Genomic DNA, 23,104 nt, shown 5'->3' with positions numbered 1-23,104 from the left:
CTGGGGAGGTGGGCAGGGGCGAGGGGGTTCCAGCATGACAGCAAGACATCCCCCTGCCTAGTGAGGACCAGTGGGGGCCCCTGAGGGCAGGGGCACAGGGCTAGGAGAACCCAGGTTTGGGCTCTCTTTCATGAGGCAGAAAATCCTGATGCTTCCAAAGTGCCCACAGGGAAACAGGGTGTTGGTCTGCAGAGTGCCCCCATGTCTGAGCCTTGAGCCCTGGAGGGTGACATCTCTGGGGTCCCTGGGGGATGGGGGGACAAGATGGAGGCTGAGCTGGTGGGGTGGGCAGGTCTCTCCTCATTTTAGCCCCAGAGGAAAGGCTGTGGCCAATTTGCAGGGGGAGAAGACTGAGGCCTGAGGGTTGGGCCTTGCTCCAGCGGAGGTGGGGGCTGGCCTGGAACTCCCTGGGCCCCAGCACGTGGACAGGGTGCACCCCAGTTCCCCAGCCGTTATGGGGTTCAGCTCCCCCCTGGGGCCTGGAGACGGCTTCCCCTCTCTTTCCTGCCCCTCATCTCCTGGACAAGGATGTCCAGGGCCCTTCCTGGCTGGGCCTCCCTGACTGTACTTCTGGCCAGCCCAGCACAATGCCTGTTCCTTCCCTGGGCCTTCCCTCTAGCGGTCCCTGCACCCTGGCCTCTGCATGACCAGGAAGGCTGGGGAGAGGGGGCGTTGTCCCACCCTGACCCCGCTGACCTCTCTGTCCCTGCTTCCTCCGCCTCCCGGGCTGGCCCTGGCCCAGGAATGCACTCTGGTTCCTGGTTGAGCAATGTCACTGTGGTTTGGGGATCCGGTGGGGGTGGTGGGAGGTGCCCGCAGCCCTCCTCACCCCCCAAAGGTGCCCCAGTAGCCCCTCCAGCTCAGGCTGGCAGGGGCTTCGGACAGGGGGCCTGGCAGGTTCTGTGGCTGTGCGGGCACGTGCCTCAGTTTCTCTGCTGTGCCAGAAGGGGTAAAGAGACCTGGGGAGGGCAAAGCTCAGCTAGAAAGGAAGCTGGGAGAATGTGGGGGCTCTGGGGGGCTCTGGGGGTGGGAGTCCAGCCCCTGCACCCTGTGCCTTGCTGAGTCTGGTCAAAGGGGGCACCTCGGGGGGCCCCCACTCTCCCAGCCACCTCCTAGCTGGGCACCCTGAGGCTTGGGCAGGGCAGGGTGCAGGCCGGTGCTCCCAGGAGAGGAGGCGCTGTCAGCTCAGGAAGAGGGAAGCAGACACGCCACCAGGGATGGGCAGAGATGCAGGTGGAAGGGAAGCCCGCTCCCTGAGGCCCAGTGGCATTTCCGGGACAGCAGGCCCCAGGGGTAGACGGTCCGGTGGGCACTGTGTGCCAAGGGCTGGACGCAGGCCCTGTCTGCATTCCCCACACAGAAGTCTTGTCCTGGGCATTTGGCGTTCCAGTCGCCTCCCCTGAGCAGACAGGAAAGCCAAGCCCCCTCCTGGTCACCCCTGGTCACCCCTTGCCACCCCCTGCCCACCCCTTGCCACCCCCTGCCCTGGCTTCAGCTGAGCTGGGAGTTGAACTTGGGTCCTGATTGACATTGCCTTGGGTCCCCCTCCGTCTGCCTCTGGTCCCCTTTAACCCCAGTGTCCTCTGGCTCTGAGGATGCTGTGGTGAGCTGCGGCTGGGCGGGGCCCCATGAAGAGGAGGTGAGTTGGGGTTCTGCCCTGGCCCCCTGCCCCACTGAGCCTGATCCAGGGGAGGGTCCTGGGCAGGCCTGCACTCTGCTGTCCTGGCTTTGCTGGGAACCGGGGAGCAACCATGGGGTCCTGGGAGCCCTGCACCCCAGCTTCCCCCGGGAAGCCAAGCAGGCACCAAGTCCTCACACACAGGACGGGACAGGGTAGCCCTGGGCATTGGCAGCCGGTGGGAGGGGTGATTGTACCAAGGCTTTCAGGGGACAGGCGGTGGGAACAGCAGTGAGGGAGTTAACGGCCGCCACTGACTCCTCTCTGGCAGGAAAAACTCCCCATAGACGCCCTGCTGCCTGGCGTCTTGCCAGGGCCAAGACAGGGGCTGAAAACTGGAAGTCCAGGCGGGTGGACAGCTCTGCCTCTGAGGCGGGCGCTGGAGGAAGGCAGCAGCCCCGCTGCCAGCCGCCCGTCCACATTCCCACCTGTCTGCCTGGCTGCCCGCTGTTCGCCTGGAAACCTGTCTGTCTATCCATCTGTAATCCTGACTCTGTCCACTTGTCCATCTGACCTTCCTTCTCTGTCCAGCCATCTGGCTGTCAATCCATTTGTTTGTCTCTGGCTCCGGTCTATCTGTCCATCTGTCCCATCATCTGTGAGTCCATCTGCTCACCTTGTTGTCCATTCATCCACCTGTCTCTCTGTATATCTCCGCCCACTGGTCTGTGTGCCCACTTACCTCCTCTCTCCCCCGGGGCCACAGAGCCATGGCCCAGGGCCACGGGGCCACGATCAGCATGGTCCTGCTGGGGCTGGGGCTGGCACTGGCCATCATTGTGCCTATCGTGGTCGTCTCTTGGCACCGCGTCCACTGTGGCCCCCAGGCCTTTGCCCATGCTGCGGTTGCTGCGGACTCTAAGATCTGCTCGGACATTGGACGGTGAGTAGGAGGTGGGTGGGAACTGGGTGGCCCTTGGCCCTGACCCCTCCCGGAGACTTTGTGACCAGTGGCGAGAATGTGGAGAAGGCACACGTGTGTGTGTGCTGGCCTGTGGGAGTCGTGTGGGTTTGGCCTCCAGTAAGGAAGCAGCCCCAGGGCCCTTGCACAGACCAAGTAGCAGGTGTGCACATGAGACAGACAGGGGTTTAGGGTAGCAACAGTGTGGGCAGAGCAGAGCAGAGCAGAGCTGGTATGTGAGGCTGATCCCAGCTCCAGGGCTTGGGAGGCCCAGCGAGGGCACTGCTGCAGTGTTGCTTGTCTGGTCCTGGCCCCTTCAGAGAAGCCCTGGCAGTTTTCCAAGGCTGGGGTCTTCCCCCGGGGGCATGGGTGAAGGGGTTCAGGGGCTCCATATGTAAGGACTGCCTGCCGGGGTGCACTCAGTGCTGCCCAAGACCAGGCTCCCCTCCTGGCCCTGGGAAACTGGCCTCTGATGGCATCATGTCCCCCACGGCCTCCCCTCTGCGTGTCAAGGCCTGGAGCCAGGCCAGTGGCAGGCAGAGTGACTGTTTGATGTTTGGTAGGCCGGGGCAGGGGGGCTGTGGAGAGGGGCCCCAGCTGATGTTTCCCAACGCTCTTCCAGGAAGCCCAGCCCACAGGAGGCTTCCGCTGCCTACCAGGACGGGATGTGCAGGACGCCCCTCCTGGCCCCTGCCCTACTCTGGGCTTGTGGGAGCCTGGGCTAGCAGCCCCCTCCCTGCCGGCTCAGTCTGCTTCCCGGAATATCTGCCTCAAGGGCCATTGTCAGAATCAGAAGTGCTTTGTGAACCAAAGAGGACTGTCCTGGACCAAGGGGCAGTGTGTCTGAGTCCCACCCAGGGCACCACTGGGCAGATGGCATCCATGCCCCCTTCGTCCCAGGGTCACCCCTCTTCCGTGCTTTCTCCCTTGGTTTCATTCATTCCTTCCTCCCTTCGTCTTCCATCTGTCTGTTCGTCTGTCCCTGCCCTGCCCCCTTCTGGCCTGGTCCTCAGGCTCTTCTCAGGGTGCTTTGTCCCCTTCCTCAGGGCTCCCTCTAGGATGACAGGGACAAGTTGGGGGCAGACTGCTTGGTCTTCCCAGGGGGCTCCCAGGGGCCGGGAGGGGAATGACCCCTCCCAATGCTCTGGCGAATTGCAGAGGCGCTGTGCCCCCCTGAGCCCATATTTGCAAAGATGCAAACAAGTCGGGGCTTCAGACCCAGAGACCACTGATGGGGACGCGGCCCCCAGGGGTTGGGGGCTGCTTCCATGGATTTGCGAGGGGGTTCCGGGCCTGTTGTGTCTCCCCAAGTCTTTGTTGGGGGTTTTGGAGGGCCAGGGGTTGGGGTCTCTGCTCTGCAACCCTCGCTGGTGAGGTGAGCAGATGTGGTTCCCCCCAAGTGTTTCATGTCCTTGGCGCTCCACTTCCTGTTCTTGCTCTAAGAAACCAGGGGTGGGAGAGAGCCTGGAGCTGCCACAGCTGCTGTGGGACAGGGGCTCACACGATCTGGCAGGGCTGGGGAGATCCTGCAAGGGCCTCCTAGACCCTACCTCCTTCCACCCTGTGAGCGCTGGGTTCTCTCAGTGGGGCTGGGACTCCTGCAGCAGCCAGAGTCCCTGGGGGAGGACCGGCTCCAAGCCTAGTGTACACACAATAGAAGCACGGTGACAATGAGGGCCCGTCCCATCCTGCGTGATGCCAATGTGTTAGGCTCATGTGCAAACTGGGAGTTCCGAGGCTCCACGTGAGTGCTTGCCTTCTAGGGAGACTTCAGGGTTAGTGGTGATTTTTAGGCTTTGTGATGTCTGTCTGCTGTGACCACTCGGAAATGCCACACAGGATCCTGAGTGGAGGGTTCATAGTTCCACTTGACGTAGAGGAAACTAGGCCTGCACAGAAGGGACCAGCTGGGTGTCACAACATGAGCAGGCCCAGCTGGGACTGTCCTGCTCTGCTGCCCCTGCAGAGAGGGAATCTCTCCGGGGTTGTTGGAGGGTGGGGTCTTCCCAGGGTCCCCATCCTCCGCCCAGGATTCCAGCCCACCCAGCCCCTGGGCTTGGATCGTAAAGGCCAGAGCTTCAGTGGCCATGTGAGTAGTTGTAGAGGGGGCTGGCGGGGAGCCCAGGGTGCTTGTTCTGTGGGGCCCTGGAGTCAGGGGTGGGGAGGGGCTGGGCCCCGCAGGTTGGGTCTCATCAGCTGCTTCAGACCCATTCAGGAGTCGGCCTGTGGGTCATGCCCTTGGTGCAGAGGAGAACGGGGACTCTGGACAAGCCTCAGTTTCCCCACCTGTGAAGTGGGGCTCATGTTGGCACCTCTGTCACGGAGCGCGCCCGGCCCAGAGGAGGTGTCCCTGGCCTGTTGTAACAGTGGCTTGGTCTGGATGTGGTCGGCATCTCAACAGGGGACCCTGCTGTGGGGAAGGCTCACAGGATTATGGTGTGATGTCACCCTTCCTCCCCTCCCAGCCCTTGTGACCCTAGCGGCTCTCTGGACTCCCGGTTGGCTCACCAGGAAATTACTGCACTTCCAACCCTCTGGGGTTCAGGAGGAAACAGCCTGTATACCTGGGCATCGTGCACACACACGTGTGAGCGTGCGTGTCCGAGTGTGTATGTGACAGCAGCCTCCCAGCTCCTTGGGGACAGGCAGGTGAGAGAAGTGTGACTCCTCTGCACCGCGGCTCTCTGCTGGCCACAACTGGCCCCTTCACAGCTGAGGAGACCCAGGCTCAAGGAGGGAGAGGCACGTGCCTGGTGAGTAGGAACCCCAGCCCAGGTGGCCCCGAGCGTGTACCATCCTGCCTGTGGACATGAGCGTGTTCGTGGTACATGTTGGCGGGCGTCGTGGATGCGTGAAGGTGTGTGATGCTTGGCTACCTGCAGCACCAGCCACCTGCCAGCCATTGTCCTGGAGTCACAGTGGTAACCAGATGGTCAAGGCTCTTGCCTTCGTAGTGGGGGGAGACAGAAATAACTCCACACCTAATGCTGAGGGGTTGGAAGTGATTATTGGTCATTCTGGGTATCCTCATCTGTGAAATTTCTGTTAAAATCTTTTGCCCATCTTTCTGTCAAATTGTATATCAAATGCATTTTCTGCATTATCATGACAATCAAATGATTTTTCTCCCATTAAAAAAATGCAGTGGGACTTCCCTGGCGGTCCAGTGGTTAAGGCCCCACACTTCCAATGCAGAGGGCGTGGGTTTGATCCCCGGTTGGGGAACTAAGATCTCACATGCCGCGGGTGTCACGGCCAAAAAAAAAAAAAATGCAATAAATGTTAAACCACCCTTGCATTCGTGGAAGGAACCCAGCTTGTTCATGATTTAATATCATTTTTATTTATGCCTAAGTTTGATTTGCTAATATTTTGTTTAGGATTTTTTTCTTCATATTCATGAGAGGTACTGGTCTGTAATTTTCCTTTCTTCTCATGTCCTTGTCAGGTGTTGGTATCAAGGTTACACTGGCCTCATAAAAAGAGCTAGGAAATGTCCTCTCCTTTTCCATAGTCTGCAAGAATAGGTTTTGTGTTGTTGTTGTTTCTTGTTCTTAAGATTGGTGTTATTTCCTCCTTAAACGTTTGGAAGAATTTACTGGTTAATCTTCTGAGCCTGAGTTCTTTGTGTGCATGTGAAGGTTTTAAATAACAGATTCTGTTTCTTTAACAAGTATAAGACTTTCAAGTTTTTATTTTTTCTTGAGTCAGTTTTGGTAAGTTCTTTCCAAGGAATTTGTCCAGTTTGTGCAAGTTGTCATGTGTTGGCATATAATTGTTTATAACGTCCTCTCATTATTATCCTCTTAATGTCCATAAGAGTCTGTAATGAGGCCCCTTTTTCATTCTTGATATTGGTAACTAGCGTTTTCTCTTATCATTCTTGATCAGTCTTGATAAGGGTTTTATCAATTTTACTGTATTTTGGAAGAATCAACTTTTGGCTTTGTTGATTTTCTTTATGATGCATTTATTTCCTCTTTCATTAGTTTCTACTTTTATCTTGACTCTTTTCTCCTCCTTCCATTGAGTTTAAGTTGCTTTTTAAAAAATATTCATCTTGAGATACATTTTGGGAAAAACAAATTATAAGGTGGATACATAGATGACTGATCTTTAAAGTCTTTTCTAGTACATGCACTTAAAGCTATAATTTTCCCTCAAAGTTTGGCTTAGCTGTATTCCACAAGTTTTTTGTTGTTCTTCCCCTAAATGTTCATATTTTTATTTTGAAAAAGTTTTACACCCACAGAAAAATGGAAAGAATACCCATATACACTTCACTTAGATTCACCAGTTGTTCATATTTTGCCACATTCTCTGTCTCTCTCTTTCTCGTGCTCTCTCTCTCTCTCTCCATATATCTATATTTCCACATATTTGGAAAATAAGTTGCATTTATCATGACACTTTATCCCTAAATACTTCAAACATGTATCTATTAAGAATAAGATTATTCTCCTATATAACCTTAATACCATTATCACACTCAAGAAATTTAACCTTGGTACAATTATAGTATCTAATACCTAGTCCAATTCAAAAATTTTCCAATTGACCCAATCTTTCTTTCTTCCTTTTTCTTTCTTTCTTTCTCTCTTTCTTACTTTCTTTCTTTCTTTCTTCCTTCCTTCCTTCCTTTCTTTCTTTCTTTCTTTCACTTTTATTTTTTTAATCTGAATTTTTATTTTTTTATACAGCAGGTTCTTATTAGTTATCTATTTCATACATATTAGTGTTTACATGTCAATCCCAATCTCCCAATTCATCCCACCCCCACCCCATCTATCTTTTTAGATCCAGTATCCAGTGATTGTCATGTTTCTCTAGTCTTCTTTAATCTAGAACAATCCCCTGCTTCAAAAAAAAAAAAAAGTTGATATTCTGTGACATTAAAGAAGTCCATTCGGTTGTATCAGTCTTTCTTTACAATCTTGGTTTGTTTTTATAATTTATTTACGATCAGATTCAGGTTAAACACAATATAAGATAGGTGGTATTTTGCCTTCCCATTGTATCACACAAGAGGGAACACAATGTGAGACCCTCTCATCATTGTGATGCCAAGTTGGATCACTTCATAAAGCTGGTGTCTTCCAGATCTCTCCGTTGTACGGGGTACCATTTCCCTATTAAATTAGTAACGTACGGTTTGATACTTTGAGACCCGGCGAATATCCTTTTCTCAAACAACATTTACCCCATGTTTTAGCATCTATTTTTATCCTCGTCTCAACAGATACATTTGTGTTTGCAAAACGGCGATTTCTAAACTAGTCATTTCTTCACCACTCATTGGCTGGCATTCTTCTATAAAAAGGATCCCCCTTCCCCAACCCAGATATTCTTGAGTATTACTATTGACTCATGGATTATTTTAGTTCACTATGTTATAATCCATCACTTTACTCTTTCTGATGCTCAAATTGTCACAAATTTGACCAGTGAGAGCCCCTTTAAGCCAGCATCTATGTTCTTTTACACAAATCCATCAGTCTTAGAGAATTTTCTTGACTTGTACACAAAATGTTCCAGGATCTACTCGTATATTCCCTCAAACCTGAAATCAGGAATTGGTAGAGAATGGTATTTTAGAAATGAAAATCTGGATGCTAAGAGGGTTCATTATTATTGGGATGCCATTGCTTCTAGGTAGTATCAGTGCATAGAACAAGAAATAATGTAAAATCTCTGACACCTCCAGTTCAAATCCACTATGATGGGGTCTTCTGCATCTTTCTCCATCCCGTCTTGTCTCTGCAACTATGAGAGAAGTTCCCAACAATGTCCATATATTTACTTACTTGCTGTATCCCCAGGTACTCACAAAAAAGTTTGAGAATTACTTCAACAATGCACTATGAACAATGAATCTGCTAGAGAAAATTCAAGATGTCTTTTCAGAGGTTTTTTTGGTCCTTAAGATATATCCCATGAAAGATGGGCAGTTAATTAAGTTCTTTTTCCTGTGTGATTATGTTAACAGTTCAATATACTATTAGCTTAGTTTTTTTCAATTAAAATTCAATTTTAGGGTTTTCTTTTTCATCCTTTCTGTTTAATTTTCTGTCTGAATACAAGTCAGAACTGTATAAAAAGGTATTCTCAAAAGTCTCACTCTCATCCATATGACCTTTATTCTGTTCCTATTCTCTCTTTTAGAGGAAATCGTTTTCATTTGTTTTGGATTTATTTTTCCTGTGTTTCTTTTCTCTTTTTTCAAATGCATATGTGTGTGTATATAGATATATATATATCTTTTTCTTTTCTTTTTTCTCTTTATTTCTTTTAAAATTATTTCTGTTTTTTGCAAAATAATCAAATATATCCCTTATTTTCTCTTTCTGATATACTTTTTGATACTGAGAAAGGTTTATATGTTTGTTATAATGGTTATAATTATATTAGTATCTTTTTTAATACTATTTATTTATTTATTTATGTCTGCGTTGGGTCTTTGTTGCTGTGCACGGGCTTTCTCTAATCGCAGCGAGCGGGGGCTACTCTTCGTTGTGGTGCATGGGCTTCTCGTTGCGGTGTCTTCTCCTGTTGCAGAGCACGGGCTCTAGGTGCATGGGCTTCAGTAGTTGTGGCACACGGGCTCAGTAGTTGTGGCTCACAAGCTCTAGAGCACAGGCTCAGTAGTTGTGGTGCATGGGCTTAGTTGCTCCGTGGCATGTGGGATCTTCCCAGACCAGGGATTGAACCCATGTCCGCTGCATTGCCAGGCAGATTCCTAACCACTGCGCCAGCAGGGAAGCCCTATGTTGATATCTTTATTATGTTATATGGTAAATATAATAACAATATTAGATATATACGATATGGTCCTCATAGTTCTTACTCTTTCAATATTCTCTATTGGCTCCTCTGATGGTTAATTTTATGTACCAACTAGGTTATGGTGCTCAGTCCCAGTTGTTTGGTCAAATATTAGTCTGCACGTGACCATGAGGTTATTTTGTAGATGTGATTAACATTCACAATCAGTTGGGACTTCCCTGGTGGTCCAGTGCTTCCCTGGTGGACTCTGTGCTTCCACTGCAGGGGGCATGGGTTCCATCCCTGGTCAGGAAACTAAGATCCCTCAAGCTGTGCGGCTTGGCCAAAACAAAAACGAAAACAAAACACATTTACAATCAGTTGACTGTAAGACAGATTGCGCTCCATAATGTGGGTGGGCCACACCCAATCTGTTGAAGGCATAAAGAGCAAAACCTGAGGTTCCCCAGAGAAGAAGGAATTCTACCTCAAGACTTGGACATAGAAATCCTGCCTGGGTTTCCAGCTTGTTGGCCTGCCCCACAGATTTCAGACTCAAGACTACACCATCAGCTTTCCCCTGAATTTATAACCTGCTGGTCTGCCCTACAGATTTCAAACATGCCGGCCTCCACAATAACGTGAGCCAAGTCCTCAAAATAAAAATTTCTCCCTATATGTATATTCTATTGGTTCTGTTTGTCTGAGAACCCTGACTGATACTGTTCCCCACTATGAGTAATACTGAAACTACCTGGTAACTTCTTCCTCCTGTTCTTCCCATCTCCCAGCATAGGGTCTAAAGGGATATCCTTTTACTGTCAGTTAATACCTATCAGTCAAGCAGTGAGCTTCTTTTATTTTCATATATCCTTTCCATTCTCACCCCACCCTCCTCTTATATCCGCACAACAGACCTCACGACCCATAATAGCTTTAGCTGTTTCTCCCATTTCTTTTTTCAGTTAATTTTCCCTCTTCCCACCAGATGGATTTTCTGTCCATACAATCATCAAAAGTAAATTTTCCATTGGCACAATTAACACATCCATAACATCCAATTTTATGTGCAATAAACAGGCAAATTTACTTTTATCAGTACTGGGGGCCTGTAAAGCCAGAGTCTTTTTTTTTTTTTAATCTATTATATCTGTTATTTAGCCCATGAGTGAACGACAACAACCATGTCCTCAAAACAACATCCCTACCCCATTTTTGTAATGGTTGTACTACTGTACCTACATTTTCAGAACAATAGCCATTCCATCTCTATACTGTTTCCGTCATAACCATCATTTTTAGTCTTAGATCTACTGGTCAGTATATATTTAATTCTTAGTCCCACTTCTTATGGCAAAGTCTCTCCAGTTACTTGAGTTGTCTGAAGTTGTTTTTTTTTTTATGAGATTTCTCAGGAAGGGTTCATGGGGAAAATATTCACTGAGTTCTTGCATGTTTATAACAGTCTGTGGCCCCTGGAGGTGAAGGTCAGTTTAGCTGGATATAAAATCCTTGGCTCACATGTTCTTTCCTTGAATGCATTGATTATAACACTCCACTGTCTCTGGCATAAAGCATTGATGTTGAAAAGTCTGATGACAATCTGATTTTCTTTCTCTTATAAGAGACTTAGTCCTTTTTACCTAGATGCCCAAATAATTATTAATTTTTATTAATATCCAATAGGTTAATTTGAATACATCTCTATATTGGCTACTCTGAATTGATTTCCCTATGCAGTGGAGTGCGCTTTCGACAAGTAATTTTTTTTTAATCAGAAAAGTTACCTTGAATTGTAGTTTTTATTATTTATTATGTTCCATAGATTTGGCTTTCCTCCTTGGGACTCCTATTAAGTGTATGTTTGATCTTCTTTATATCTGTATTTTAAAATCTCTTTCTTCATTTTTTTTAAGAAGATTTATTTATTTATTTATTTATTTATTTAATTTATTTTTTGGCTGCGTCGGATCTTAGTTGCAGCACGCGGGATCTTTGTTGAGGCATGGGGGATCTTTTTGTTGCAGTGTGTGGGCTCTTTGTTGCGGCACGTGGGCTTCTCTCTAGTTGTGGTATGCGGGTTTTCTCTTCTCTAGTTGTGGTGCACAGGCTCCAGGGCACGTGAGCTCTGTAGTTTGTGGCACAAAGGCTCTTTAATTGAGGCATGTGAGCTCAGTAGTTGTGGTGCGCAGGCTTAGTTGCCCCGCGGCATGTGGTATCTTAGTTCCCTGACCAGGGATCGAACCTGTGCCCCTGGCATTGTAAGGCAGATTCTTTACCACTGGACCACCAGGGAAGTCCTTCTTCATTTCTTTTTGATTGAAAAAAATTTCCCCCTTTTCATCTTATCTTTCTTTTAATGTATCTCTATAGGTATTGGCTCTGTGTTTATCCTTGTTTAGGCTTCACTTCTGATAATTTTTCTTTTATGCTTCATTCTTTCCTGAGTTCTATAATTTTGGTTTTTAAGTCTTCAGCTTCTCCAGTCACTTCACTTTAAGGTTTTTCTAATTCCAATGTATACTGTTCTTTCATTGCTTCTATAATTCTTTTAATTTATTTAGCACATCTTAAAAATATTACGTTGCAGTTTACATCTGCTCTGTGGGCTTGTCTTTCTGGCATGCCTCCACGGGACATTATTCTGATTTTTATTATCTTTTTTCCTTATATCAACTCTGTATGGGGTGTGGCTTCAATACCTTTTATTGTTCATGTTTAAGGAAGATGAGTTTTCCTGTACTTTGAGTTTAGAAGGTAAGTCAGAATAGCTTTTGTAGCATCATGGCTCTTGGTTCCTTTTGTTGTTTTCACAAAATGATTTTAAAAATATATACGGCCTCCTACTTTCTGGTATTTGTCTTCTCTGAGCACCTCCACAACTTTTTTTTTTTGGCTGCACTGCGCAGCTTGTGGGATCTTAGTTTCCTGACCAGGGATTGAACCCAGGCCCTTGACAGTGAAAACACAGAGTCCCAACCACTGGACTGCCAGGGAATTCCCTGCCTCCATAACTTTTTGAAAACATCTACATCTTCACTATCCTTTGCTCCTGTCGTTCCTGTCCTGCTCAGTCTGACTTCTCCTCCCACTGGCTTCCCCTCCGTGCAGGGCTCTGTTCTGGAGAGAGAATGGGATCCCCCATGTGGAGAGTTCTCAGGACCCAGAACTCCTCGGCACCCTCCAAACTTCCCTTGGCCACCTTTCACTCACCCGTAAGCTGGAGACTGCAAAACTCAACCTGTAAAACTCATCTGCGCAAAGGTTCTTGGGTTAATTGGTCTTCCAGGCTTCCCTGTGAGAACCAGTGGGTGGTCTGGGAGTTCTCCAGACCCACTGTCTCCGCTTCCCTTCCTTCCCACCGTTGCTGATAAGCCTACTGCTTTTTTAAAAAAATTTATTTATTTAATTTATTTTTTGGCTGCATTGGGTCTTCGTTGCTGCGCGTGGGCTTTCTCTAGTTGCAGTGAGCGGGGGCTACTCTTCGTTGTGGTGCACAGGCTTCTCATTGCGGTGGCTTCTCTTGTTGCAGAGCATGGGCGGTAGGCACGCGGGCTTCAGTAGTTGTGGCATGCGGGCTCAGTAGTTGTGGCTCGTGGGCTCTAGAGCGCAGGCTCAGTAGTTGTGGCTCACAGACTTAGTTGCTCCACAGCATGTGGGATCTTCCCAGACCAGGGCTTGAACCCATGTCCCCTGCATTGGCAGGTGGATTCTTTTTTTTTTTTTAATTATTTAATTAATTAATTAACTTATTTATTTATTTTTGGCTGCATTAGGTCTTCGTTGATGCGTGTGGGCTTTCTCTAGTTGTGGCGAGCAGGGGCTACTCTTCGTTGCGGTGCACAGGTTTCTCATTTCAGTGGCTTCTCTTGTTGTGGAGCATGGGCTCTAGGCACACGGGCTTCAGTAGTTGTGGTATGTGGGCTCAGTAGTTGTGGCTCATGGGCTCTAGAGTGCAGGCTCAGTAGTTGTGGCGCACAGCTTAGTTGCTCCGCGGCATGTGGGATCTTCCCAGACTAGGGCTCGAATCCATGTCCCCTGCATTGGCAGGTGGATTCTTAACCACTGTGCCACCAGGGAAGTCCCGGTAGGCATATTCTTAACCACTGCACCACAAGGGAAGCCCAATCCTACTGCTTTTGATGTACGATATTTTCATTACACTTGGTTCAAAATATTCTCTAATTTCCATTGTACCGTCTTCTTTGTTTCATGGGTTATTTAGTAGTGTTTGTCTTGATTTCCATATATATGAGGATTTTCTAATTAATTTCTGTGAACTTGTTGAGACTTACTTTAAGGTCCAGAAAACGATCAATTTTTTTAAATATTCTGTGCATTCTGGGAAAGAATGTGTCAGCAACACTGCTGTTGAGCGCAGTGTTCTGTATATGTCAGTTCAGTCAGTTTATTATTATGATGTCCTTCAAATCTTCTACAGCCTCACTGTAGAGGATTTTTTTTCTTATTATTCTATCAGTTACTGAGAGAAGTGTGTTCGTCTCCCACTGTGATGTTTGTCTAATTCTTCTTTTCATTCTGCCAAGTTTTGCTTCATATATTTTAAAACTGTTAAGTGCATATACATTTATATTTTCATATCTTCTTGTTGAATTGAGGTTTTTATAATAATAACATGTCCCTCATTATCTCTAATAATATTTTCTTTTAAAAGTCTACTTTGTTTGAAATTAATATAGTTATACAAGCTTTCTTGGTTAGTGTTTGTATGATATTTTTTTTTATAATTTTATCCCCTATGTGTCTCTCTCTCTCTTTTTTTTTTAATTGAAGTATAGTTGATTTACAATGTCATGTTAGTTTCAGGTATACAACACAGTGATTCTGTTATATGTTCTTTTTCAGATTCTTTTCCCTTATAGGTTATTGCAAAATATTGAGTATAGTTCCCTGTGCTCTACAGTAGGTCCTTGTTGGTTACCTATTTTATTCCCCTATGTCTCAATCTATTTTCTATTTATTCTATCCTTTTTTCTCTCTGTAGTTAAATTTGGATATTTTGTATTGAATTAATCTTTTTTTAAAATTTGTGTTTAAACTGTTGGTAATCTCCTGTTAGCATTGAGCTCCTAATTTCATGTTTTATAGTTGCCAGTTCTCTGATGAAATTCTTAATCTTGTCTTTTATTTCCTTGCATATAGTTATTCAAAGTCTGAGGTCTGACCCTTCATAATCTGGAGATCCTATGGTCTTTTCCTTCATTATCTATGCTTTCTCTTGGGCTTTGTGCTGTCTTCCTTCCTTGTTTGCCTGGTCGTTTTTTTTATAACAATAAACACCTTTTTTACATGAGCTAAGATAGGAGGGAGGAGGATTTATTTGCTTTTCGGGGCCTTGGTATTCCTCAGATAGAATTCCAGCTCCTTGTCCTCGAGCACAAAGCCATCTGCTTGACCACACTGGCCTGGTCTTGAAGTGATGCGTGCAAGACGCTTGCCCTGCTAGAACTGCTCCTCTAGAACAGTGGTCCCCAAGTTTTTTGGCACCAGGAACTGGTTTCGTGGAAGACAATTTTTCCGCGGACCGGGGCGGTGGTGGTGGGGAGATGGTTCAGGCTGTAATACAAGCGATTTTCAGGCAGTAATGTGAGTGATGGGGAGCAGCAGATGAAGCTTTGCTCACTCATCTCCTGCTGTGCGGCCCGGTTCCTAATAGGTTGCAGACCGCTGGGGACCCCTGCTCTAGAAGACGGCTGATTTGGGTGTTCTTCTTCCTTTCTTCATATTTCTTCTGAATTTTCTTTGATTGTTTTTTGTTTAAAGTCTCTTCCTCCTCAGGAGTCAGCTTGGCCCCTTCTTGCGGCCCAGGGGCAGGGCATAGTGGGGCATACCATGTGTTGTTGGTGAGCATGATGCTGTTCTGCACCAGGGTCTTGGTATGGACCAGTTCATCATTGGATGTATTGTAGACAATATCAGTAATCCTTGTCTTGCGTGTACAGCACGCCGAGCCCCAGGAGAAGTTCCCCACGTCCAGCCTCAAGGCCCCGTACTTCTTCTTGTCTCCCCACATGCGGACTGTGTGTCTGTGGCGGGGACCAGTCTTGGTGTTGGCAGTGGGGCATCCCAGCTCACACTTCCGCTTCTGGTTGTAGGGCTTCCTTTTGCTCTAGGTCTTGTGGTGCTTGTGCCAGTTGTCCTGAGAGATGCCCATCGCTCGGCACTGGCTGGAAAGAGGGCTTAGTCCTTTTTAATTGAGCACTAGTGAACGTGTATAAAGATTGTTAAAATTTTTTAGAAATAATTTGAGGCCTATATGCACAGAAATCTCTGGCATTCCTATACACCAACAATGAAAAATCAGGAAGAGAAATTAAGGAAACTCCCATTTACCTTTGCAAAAAAATATATGTAATACCCAGGAATAAACCTGCCTAAGGAGGTGAAAGACTTGTACTCACAAAACTATAAAACACTGATGAAAGAAATCAAAGATGACATAAACAGATGGAGAAATATACCATGTTCTTGGATTGGAAGAATCAATATTATGAAAATGACTATACTACCCAAAGCAATCTACAGATTCAATGCAATCCCTATCAAACTACCAATGGCATTCTTCACAGAATTAGAACAAAAAATCTTACAATTCATATGGAAACACAAAAGACCCCGAATAGCCAAAGCAATCTTGAGAAAGAAAAACAGAGTTGGAGGAATCAGGCGTCCCGACTTCAAACCATACCACAAAGCTACAGTAATCAAGACAGTATGGTACTGGCACAAAACCAAAAATATAGATCAATGGTACAGTATAGAATGCCCAGAGATAAACCCACACACATATGGGCACCTAATTTATGACAAAGGAGGCAAGAACATACAATGGAGAAAAGACAGCCTCTTCAATAAGTGGTGCTGGGAAAACTGGACAACTACATGTAAAAGAATGAAATTAGAACACTACCTAACACCATACACAAAAATAAACTCCAAATGGATTAAAGACTTAAATGTAAGACCAGACACTATAAAACTCTTAGAGGAAAACATAGGAAAAACACTCTTTGACATAAACCACAGCAAGATCTTTTTTGACCCACCTCCTAGAGTAATGGAAATAAAAACAAAAATAAACAAATGGAACTTAATTAAACTTAAAATCTTTTGCACAGCAAAGGAAATCATAAATAAGACAAAAAGGCAACCCTCAGAATGGGAGAAAATATTTGCAAATGAAACAACAGACAAAGGATTAATCTCCAAAATATACAAACAGCTCATGGAGCTCAATATCAAAAAAACAAACAATCCAGTTAAAAAATGGGCGGAAGACCTAAATAGACATTTCACCAAGGAAGACATACAGATGGCCAAGAGACACATGAAAAGATGCTCAACGTTACTAATTATTAGAGAAATGCAAATCAAAACTACAATGAGGTATCACCTCATGCCGGTCAGAATGGCCATTATCAAAAAATCTACAAACAATAGATGCTGGAAAGGGTGTGGTGAAAAGGGAACCCTCCTGCACTGTTGGTGGGAATGTAAGTTGATACAACCACTATGCAAAACAGTATGGAGGTTCATTAAAAAACTAAAAATAGTACTACCATATGACCCAGCAATCCCACTACTGGGCATATACCCTGAGAAAACCATAATTCAAAAAGACATGCACCACAATGTTCATTGCAGCACTATTTACAATAGCCAGGACATGGAACCAACCTAAATGTCCATTGACGGATGAATGGATAAAGAAGATGTGGCACATATATACAATGGAATATTACTCAGCCATAAAAAGAAATGAAATTGAGTTATTTGTAGTGAGGTGGATGGACCTAGAGTCTGTCTTACAGAGTGAAGTAAGTCAGAAAAACAAATACCGTATGCTAACGCATATATATGGAATCTAAAAAAAAAAAAAAAAATGGTACTGATGAACCTAGTTGCAGGGCAGGAATAAAGAGGTAGACACAGAGAATGGACTTGAGGACATGGGGTGGGAGGGTGAAGCTGGGGGAAGTGAGAGTAGCATCAACATGTATACACTACTGAATGTAAAATAGTTGGCTGGTGGGAAGCAGCAGCATAGCACAGGGAGATCGGCTGCGTGCTCTGCGATGACCTAGAGGGGTGGGATAGGGAGGATGGGAGGGAGGCTCAAGAGGGAGGGGATGTGGGGACATGTGTATGCATATGGCTGATTTGCTTTGTTGTGCAGCAGAAACTAACACAGTAATTGTGAAGCAATTATACTCCAATAAAGATCTATTAAAAAAATAATAATTTGAGGCCTAGGATATCAACATTCTGGGATCGCCTTAATCCAGTTTGAGTGGCTGAGATCATCTGAAGCTGGGCCGCCGTGCTTGTAAGAGCTGCTCTGTATCTAGTTGACTGTTACTCGGAGTGAGGACCCGTCCCCAGGTGTGGTCCCCCAGCACACCCAGCCCCAGGCACTGGAGGATGTCAGAAGCCCTGCTTGGCCGTTCAGCCTCCTCTTCCAGGACTGGCAATCGTCTGGAGGGGAAAAGCGGCTCCAAAAGCCAGGCTCCTCTCACTCGGAGGCCTGTATTTCTCTCCTGCTTCTGATGCCCTTGAGCAGATGTTTTCTATTTGTCTGGCTTTTCTAGTTGTCTGTGGAAGTTTGGTCTGAATTGTTTAGTCTTTCATTACTAGGATGTCTGCTTTACATGTTAACAGATTATTTTTTTTAAAACCTATGGGAGCAAGGCAGCTGCAGGGGTCCAGATAGGAGACTGTTACAGTAACCCAGGTGAGAGATGCTGGTGGCTTAGACCAGGGTGGTGGTGTGGTGGAGGAGGTGATGAGAAAGGATTGGAATCTAAGTGTATTTTGGAGGTAAAACTAACAGGCAGGATTGGCCGTTGGATATGGGGATGAAAGAAAGCGACCTATCAAGGACGACTCTGAGGTTTATGGCCTGAGGGTGAATGGTTGTGTCCTTTTCTAGGATCGTGATGACTAAGAAAGGAGCGGTTTGGGGGGCAGAGGTGGGAGGGAAGGAAAAAGTGAAGTTTAGGTCATGTTTAGAGTGAAATACCTCTTAGATGCCTAGGGGAGGTAGCCTGTGGATGGCTGGGGATAAGTTCCTGGAGTTTAGGGGAGATCAAATTTGGGGGTCATCAGCACAGAGGTTGCATTTTTTTTTTTTTTTTAATATGTGGTTTAACACAAAGTTTGAATGCAAAGTTAATTTTTTAAAAAATATTAATTAATTTATTTATTTTGGCTGTGTTGGGTCTTCGTTTCTCTGCGAGGGCTTTCTCTAGTTGCGGCAAGTGGGGGCCACTCTTCATCGCGGTGCGCGGGCCTCTCACTATCGCGACCTCTCTTGTTGCAGAGCACAGGCTCCAGATGCGCAGGCTCAGTAATTGTGGCTCACGGGCCCAGCCGCTCCGCAGCATGTGGGATCTTCCCAGACCAGGGCTCGAACCTGTGTCCCCTGCATTGGCAGGCAGATTCTCAACCACTGCGCCACCAGGGAAGCCCCAGAGGTTGCATTTTAAGCCCTGAGCCTGGATCAACTCATCTGGGGGAGGACATAGATGCACCAGGACCAAGGACTGAGCCTGGGGCCTCCAACATCCTGAGGTTGGGGTGGTGGGAGGAAAACCGGAGCGTGGTAGGTGGGGGTCCTGAAAGCCTAGTGCGGAAAGCACTTCCGAGGTCAAGTGAGATGCGGCCTTTGTGATGGGAATTTAAATTTGTTTTTTCCAGTTTGTCTTTTTTCTTTGTTTATGGTGTTTTATTCTAATTAAAATGTGTGTTTCTCTGTGCCTGGATGTAGAATCTTAGTTCTTTCATACTTCTGGCTTCGTGCCCTCTTTCCCATTCCAAGATTACCTGTGTCCATGTGGCGCCCATGTGTGCCCACATGTGGGCCCAGAGCAGGGATATGTGGCTCCGGGGAGGGGTGAGCCCAGCATGGAGTGCTCGGATCAGCGTGCCTGAGCTGAGAAGGTGCTGGGGTCAGTGGTGGGGGAAGGGGACCCAGGCCCAGCCCCTCTTTGGACCTTGGTTTCCCATCTGTGACCTTGAGGTGCTGGGGAGGATTCCTGGCTGTGAGGGAAGAGGCAGCCCCCAGTGAGCTGTGCAGGGCTGTGCCCCAGGGAGATGGGCACAGCCCATCCTCGGCACAGGCCAGTCTGACCAGCACCTAGGAGCTGAAGGGTTCACACCTCACTGCCCATGGACAGATGGGGAGACTGAGGCCTGAGAGCATTCCCACAGACCGTGGAGCCCTGGGAGGGGCTGTGGAACCCATCAGCCCAAGCCCTAAGCCCTGATGGCAGCGCAGGATCCCAGGGTCACTTGAAAAAGTCCAGTCTTGAAGGGGTTGGGCCAGTGTGTCCCCAGTGAGATGAGGAGTGGCATCCGCCAGGCTGGGCTCCCAGCGCTGCCGGGAGGGACGGAGGGGCTGGCCCGGGCCTGCTTCTGCCTGTTGTAAATGAGCCACTGCTGCTGGGAGGACCTAGCAAATAATGGTAGCTGGAGCACTTTGTAAACTGAGATGCACCTTATATACAGCCAGGGGCAGTGTAAATGGCATCACAATTTGCAATCTGTAGAGTGCTGTACACCTGTGAGTGGCTGGACTTGAGGGGGCAGCCCAGTGCGGTTTGGTGGCAGCAGGCAGGCCACCCACCTGTCCCCATTCCCCAGTGAATGCGAGCAGAGCAGCCCAGGTCGGGAGGCTGGGGCAGGGGAGCCAGGCCACTTACTCTGTGCCATGTTCCCTAGAGCCATCCTCCAGCAGCACGGCTCACCCGTGGATGCCACCATCGCGGCTCTGGTCTGCACCGGGGTTGTCAACCCCCAGAGCATGGGCCTGGGTGGAGGGGTCATCTTCACTATCTACAATGCGTCCACAGGTGAGTCCATACGGGACCCCCGTGGGGAGGATGGGCTCGTCCACAGGTGCTAACAGTGAGGTGCTTGTAGACCACCTGAGTGTATGGCCGACCTGCCCTGTCCACCCATGCCCCTTCCTGGGTCTCTTGGTGCCCCCCAACCTCTGCAAAGCTGAAACCAAGTGTTAGCACAGAGGCCAGTTCATGGTACAGAGAGAGAAACTGAGGCCCAGAGCAGGGCCGGGGCTGTCTGAGGGGGACTGTTGGTGTGCAGTGAGGCCTAGCAGCCACCGGGGTGCCCTTGACACCCCACACGCCCTGCCCAACTCCAGGGAAGGTGGAGGTCATCAACGCCAGGGAGACGGTACCTGCCAGCCACATCCCGGGTCTGCTGGACCAGTGCAAGCAGGCCCAGCCTCTGGGCACAGGTGAGGTCCTAGAGGGGCCACCCGCTCCCACCCCACCAGACCACTGGGGCTGACCAGAACCCCCCACCCTGAAGGGGCAGCGCCCCTCATGGACGGCTGAACCACCCTGGCACTGAGGGGTGGCAGCTGGGGATGGGGAGCCCTTGCAGAGGTCCTGACTCCCCGGGTTTTCCCGGGGGAGGGCTCTCTGAGTTGGGAGGGACGATCCAAGCAGAGGGACCACCTCAGCCGAAGGCCCAGAGAGTTCAGTGGAGACGGGTTGCGGGGCTGGGGGTGGTGGGCGGGGATGGGGCCAGTTTTTCTGGGCGCCACAGGCCTGGCCATGGACTTTGTGCAGAGGGCAATGGGGAGGCACAGGGGTGTGAGTGGGGAGGGCCGTGGTCCCAAGTGGGCTCCAGAAGGCTCGCTCTGGCTGCCACGGCTGGGGGGCCAGGCAGCCAAGTGTGGAGTGATGGAGAGCCTCCAGGGGCCAAGGGGGGCGGCCCAGGGGCAGGGGCGTGACACCTGTGCCATGCAGGTGCCCAGTGGATCGGGGTGCCTGGGGAGCTCCGCGGCTACGCTGAGGCGCACCGCCGCCACGGCCGCCTGCCCTGGGCACAGCTCTTCGGGCCCACCATCGCACTGCTCCGGGGGGGCCTCCGCGTGCCCCGCGTCCTGAGCCGCTTCCTGCACAGCAGCTACCTGCGCCCTTCCCTGCACGCATCATCCCTGAGGTGAGCTCCGATGGGGGCCCAGGGCCCCTCCTCAGCCCAGCCCCTCCTCAGCTCCTCCTCCAGCCAGTGGATCAACCTTCTGGGGGCCCGGGCCCTGGATGGCCAGTATGTCACTGTCTCAGCTCAGAGACCTCCGGTTCCACGTGGCAGAACCTCATCAGAGGGCTCAGGCCAGAGAGAGTTTATGCCAAAGTGATGGGGCTCCCAGGGTGCAGATTTGGGCCCTGCCCTTCCCCCCACCCACTCTCTCTGGGCTGGCAGGAGGGCTTTGGCCGCCCCACTCGCCCACCTGGCCAGCCCACTGACCAGGAGGAGCGCCGGGTGTCAGGCCCTGGGTGGACGCCGGCTTGGCGGGGGGTGGGGGGGTGGGGCGTGTCCTCCCTGGGCCTGGGTGATGAGACACATGAGGGGTGTCAGCCCCACCCAATCCTGGAGAATCTGCCCCCATGTCCACTGCAGCCCCTCAGGATCCCGGACCAGGACTCCCTCCCTGTAGGGTCCCTGCAGAAGTGTGGCTGCCCTCCAGGACCTGGCCTCACCCTGAGGCCGCCCCCCACCCCCCAGGCAGCTCTTCTTCAATGGGACGGAACCCCTGAGTCCTCACGACCCACTCCCGTGGCCCGCGCTGGCCGCCACCCTGGAGACCGTGGCTGCGGAAGGCGCAGAGGCCCTCTACACAGGGAGGCTGGGCCAGATACTGCTGGAGGACGTTGCCAAGGAAGGTCAGTACGTAAGGCCCCACAGGCCCGTTCCGCCAGAGAAAGAGGGGTCTAGGCGCCAGGGCTGAGGGTGGGTCTGGTCCTCCCCTCCCCTCCCCTCCCCTCCCCTCCCCTCCCCTCCCCTCCCCTCCCCTCCGAGAGGGGGCCAGCTGCTCCCAGGGCTTGGAGAGGCCGTTGCCCCAGTCCTGCCCTCTGCTGGTCTCAGGGACCTTGTAGTCAAAGCCCCCGAGGAGCAGGGCCCCGAGGGTTAGGGCCACAAGACGGGAGCCATCGGTGGCTGCGGGGGTGCTCCTGGGCCTGGAGTTGGCCACCCTCAGTCTCTCAGAGGCCAGCATGCCTCCCCCACCTTCTCCCACTCTCCCCTCCGACCTGCCCGTCCCTGGCCTCTGTCCACCCATCCCCCAGCCCTGAGGCCACTGCCCACAGGCCCAGCACCACCCCTCTGGGCCTGGAAGGCTAGGGAACGAGGGGGGCCCCCACTGTGTGAACTGGGGTCCCCGTCTGTACATGGAGTCCTCTGTCTCACCCCAGGCAGCCAGTTGACCCCGCAGGACCTGGCATCATTCCGGCCTGAGGTGGTGGATGCCCTGGAGGTGCCCCTGGGGAACTACACCCTGTACTCACCGCCACCGCCTGCAGGGGGCGCGATTCTCAGCTTTGTCCTCAACGTGCTCAAAGGTGAGGCCCCCAGGAGCCCAGGGGTCCGGTGCCCGTGAACTGAATTCCAGGCCCAGCCAGGCTCTGGGTAGCCACTGCCTCCTCCAGCTCAGCCCCCTCCTCAGATGCTGAAGACGGGGCTGAGTGGGCCAGGACGGTGTGTTCTAGAGCTGGCCTCCGGTGTGGCCCACGCCTGGGCTCTGCTGAAGGGTCTGCCGTCACCTACCCACTAAGTGCCCCCAGGTGACCCCGGCCCAGGGCACAGGTGCAGTGGCTCTGCAGGTGGTGAGCTGCCGGTCCAGTGTGTGCAGCTAGGGCTGAGGCCCAGCCTATTGCAGCCTGCAGGGGGGTTGCGGGCTGCCTGATGTTGCCTGTGGCTGCCGTAACAAAGTATCA

The 23,104-nt window shown here is 49.8% G+C and overlaps 1 protein-coding gene and 1 pseudogene across 7 annotated transcripts in view; one reads left to right on the top strand and one right to left on the bottom strand.

The window, feature by feature from the left end:
- The first annotated feature begins 1,013 nt into the window (after positions 1-1,013).
- The window catches only part of GGT5 (gamma-glutamyltransferase 5), a 27,249-nt gene continuing 5,158 nt past the window's right edge, over positions 1,014-23,104 (top strand). For 2 of the 6 annotated variants that reach the window (XM_082354767.1, XM_082354766.1), the window contains exons 1-6: positions 1,014-2,561; positions 20,082-20,212; positions 20,524-20,619; positions 21,137-21,332; positions 21,897-22,054; positions 22,583-22,729. In XM_082354767.1, coding sequence (XP_082210893.1) covers positions 2,389-2,561; positions 20,082-20,212; positions 20,524-20,619; positions 21,137-21,332; positions 21,897-22,054; positions 22,583-22,729 — 901 coding nt within the window. In that variant the 5' untranslated portion in view covers positions 1,014-2,388. Of the gene's footprint in view, positions 2,562-5,192; positions 5,333-18,395; positions 18,475-18,835; positions 20,213-20,523; positions 20,620-21,136; positions 21,333-21,896; positions 22,055-22,582; positions 22,730-23,104 lie in introns of those variants that run through there. The other 4 variants (XM_082354765.1, XM_082354770.1, XM_082354769.1 and 1 more) reach the window with 4 other exon arrangements.
- On the bottom strand, positions 5,360-15,516 carry LOC309611037 (small ribosomal subunit protein eS8-like; annotated as a pseudogene). The gene is made up of 2 exons: positions 15,028-15,516; positions 5,360-14,801 (listed from the first exon to the last, which is right to left on the bottom strand). The product of its transcript is annotated as a small ribosomal subunit protein eS8-like (transcript).

The sequence above is a fragment of the Balaenoptera borealis genome (assembly GCF_965194805.1).
Source record: "Balaenoptera borealis genome assembly, chromosome: 14".
In the NCBI taxonomy this organism is placed as follows: domain Eukaryota; kingdom Metazoa; phylum Chordata; class Mammalia; order Artiodactyla; family Balaenopteridae; genus Balaenoptera; species Balaenoptera borealis.
The sequence above is the reverse complement of the archived record's forward strand: the minus strand, read 5'-3'. Positions and strand labels throughout refer to the sequence as shown.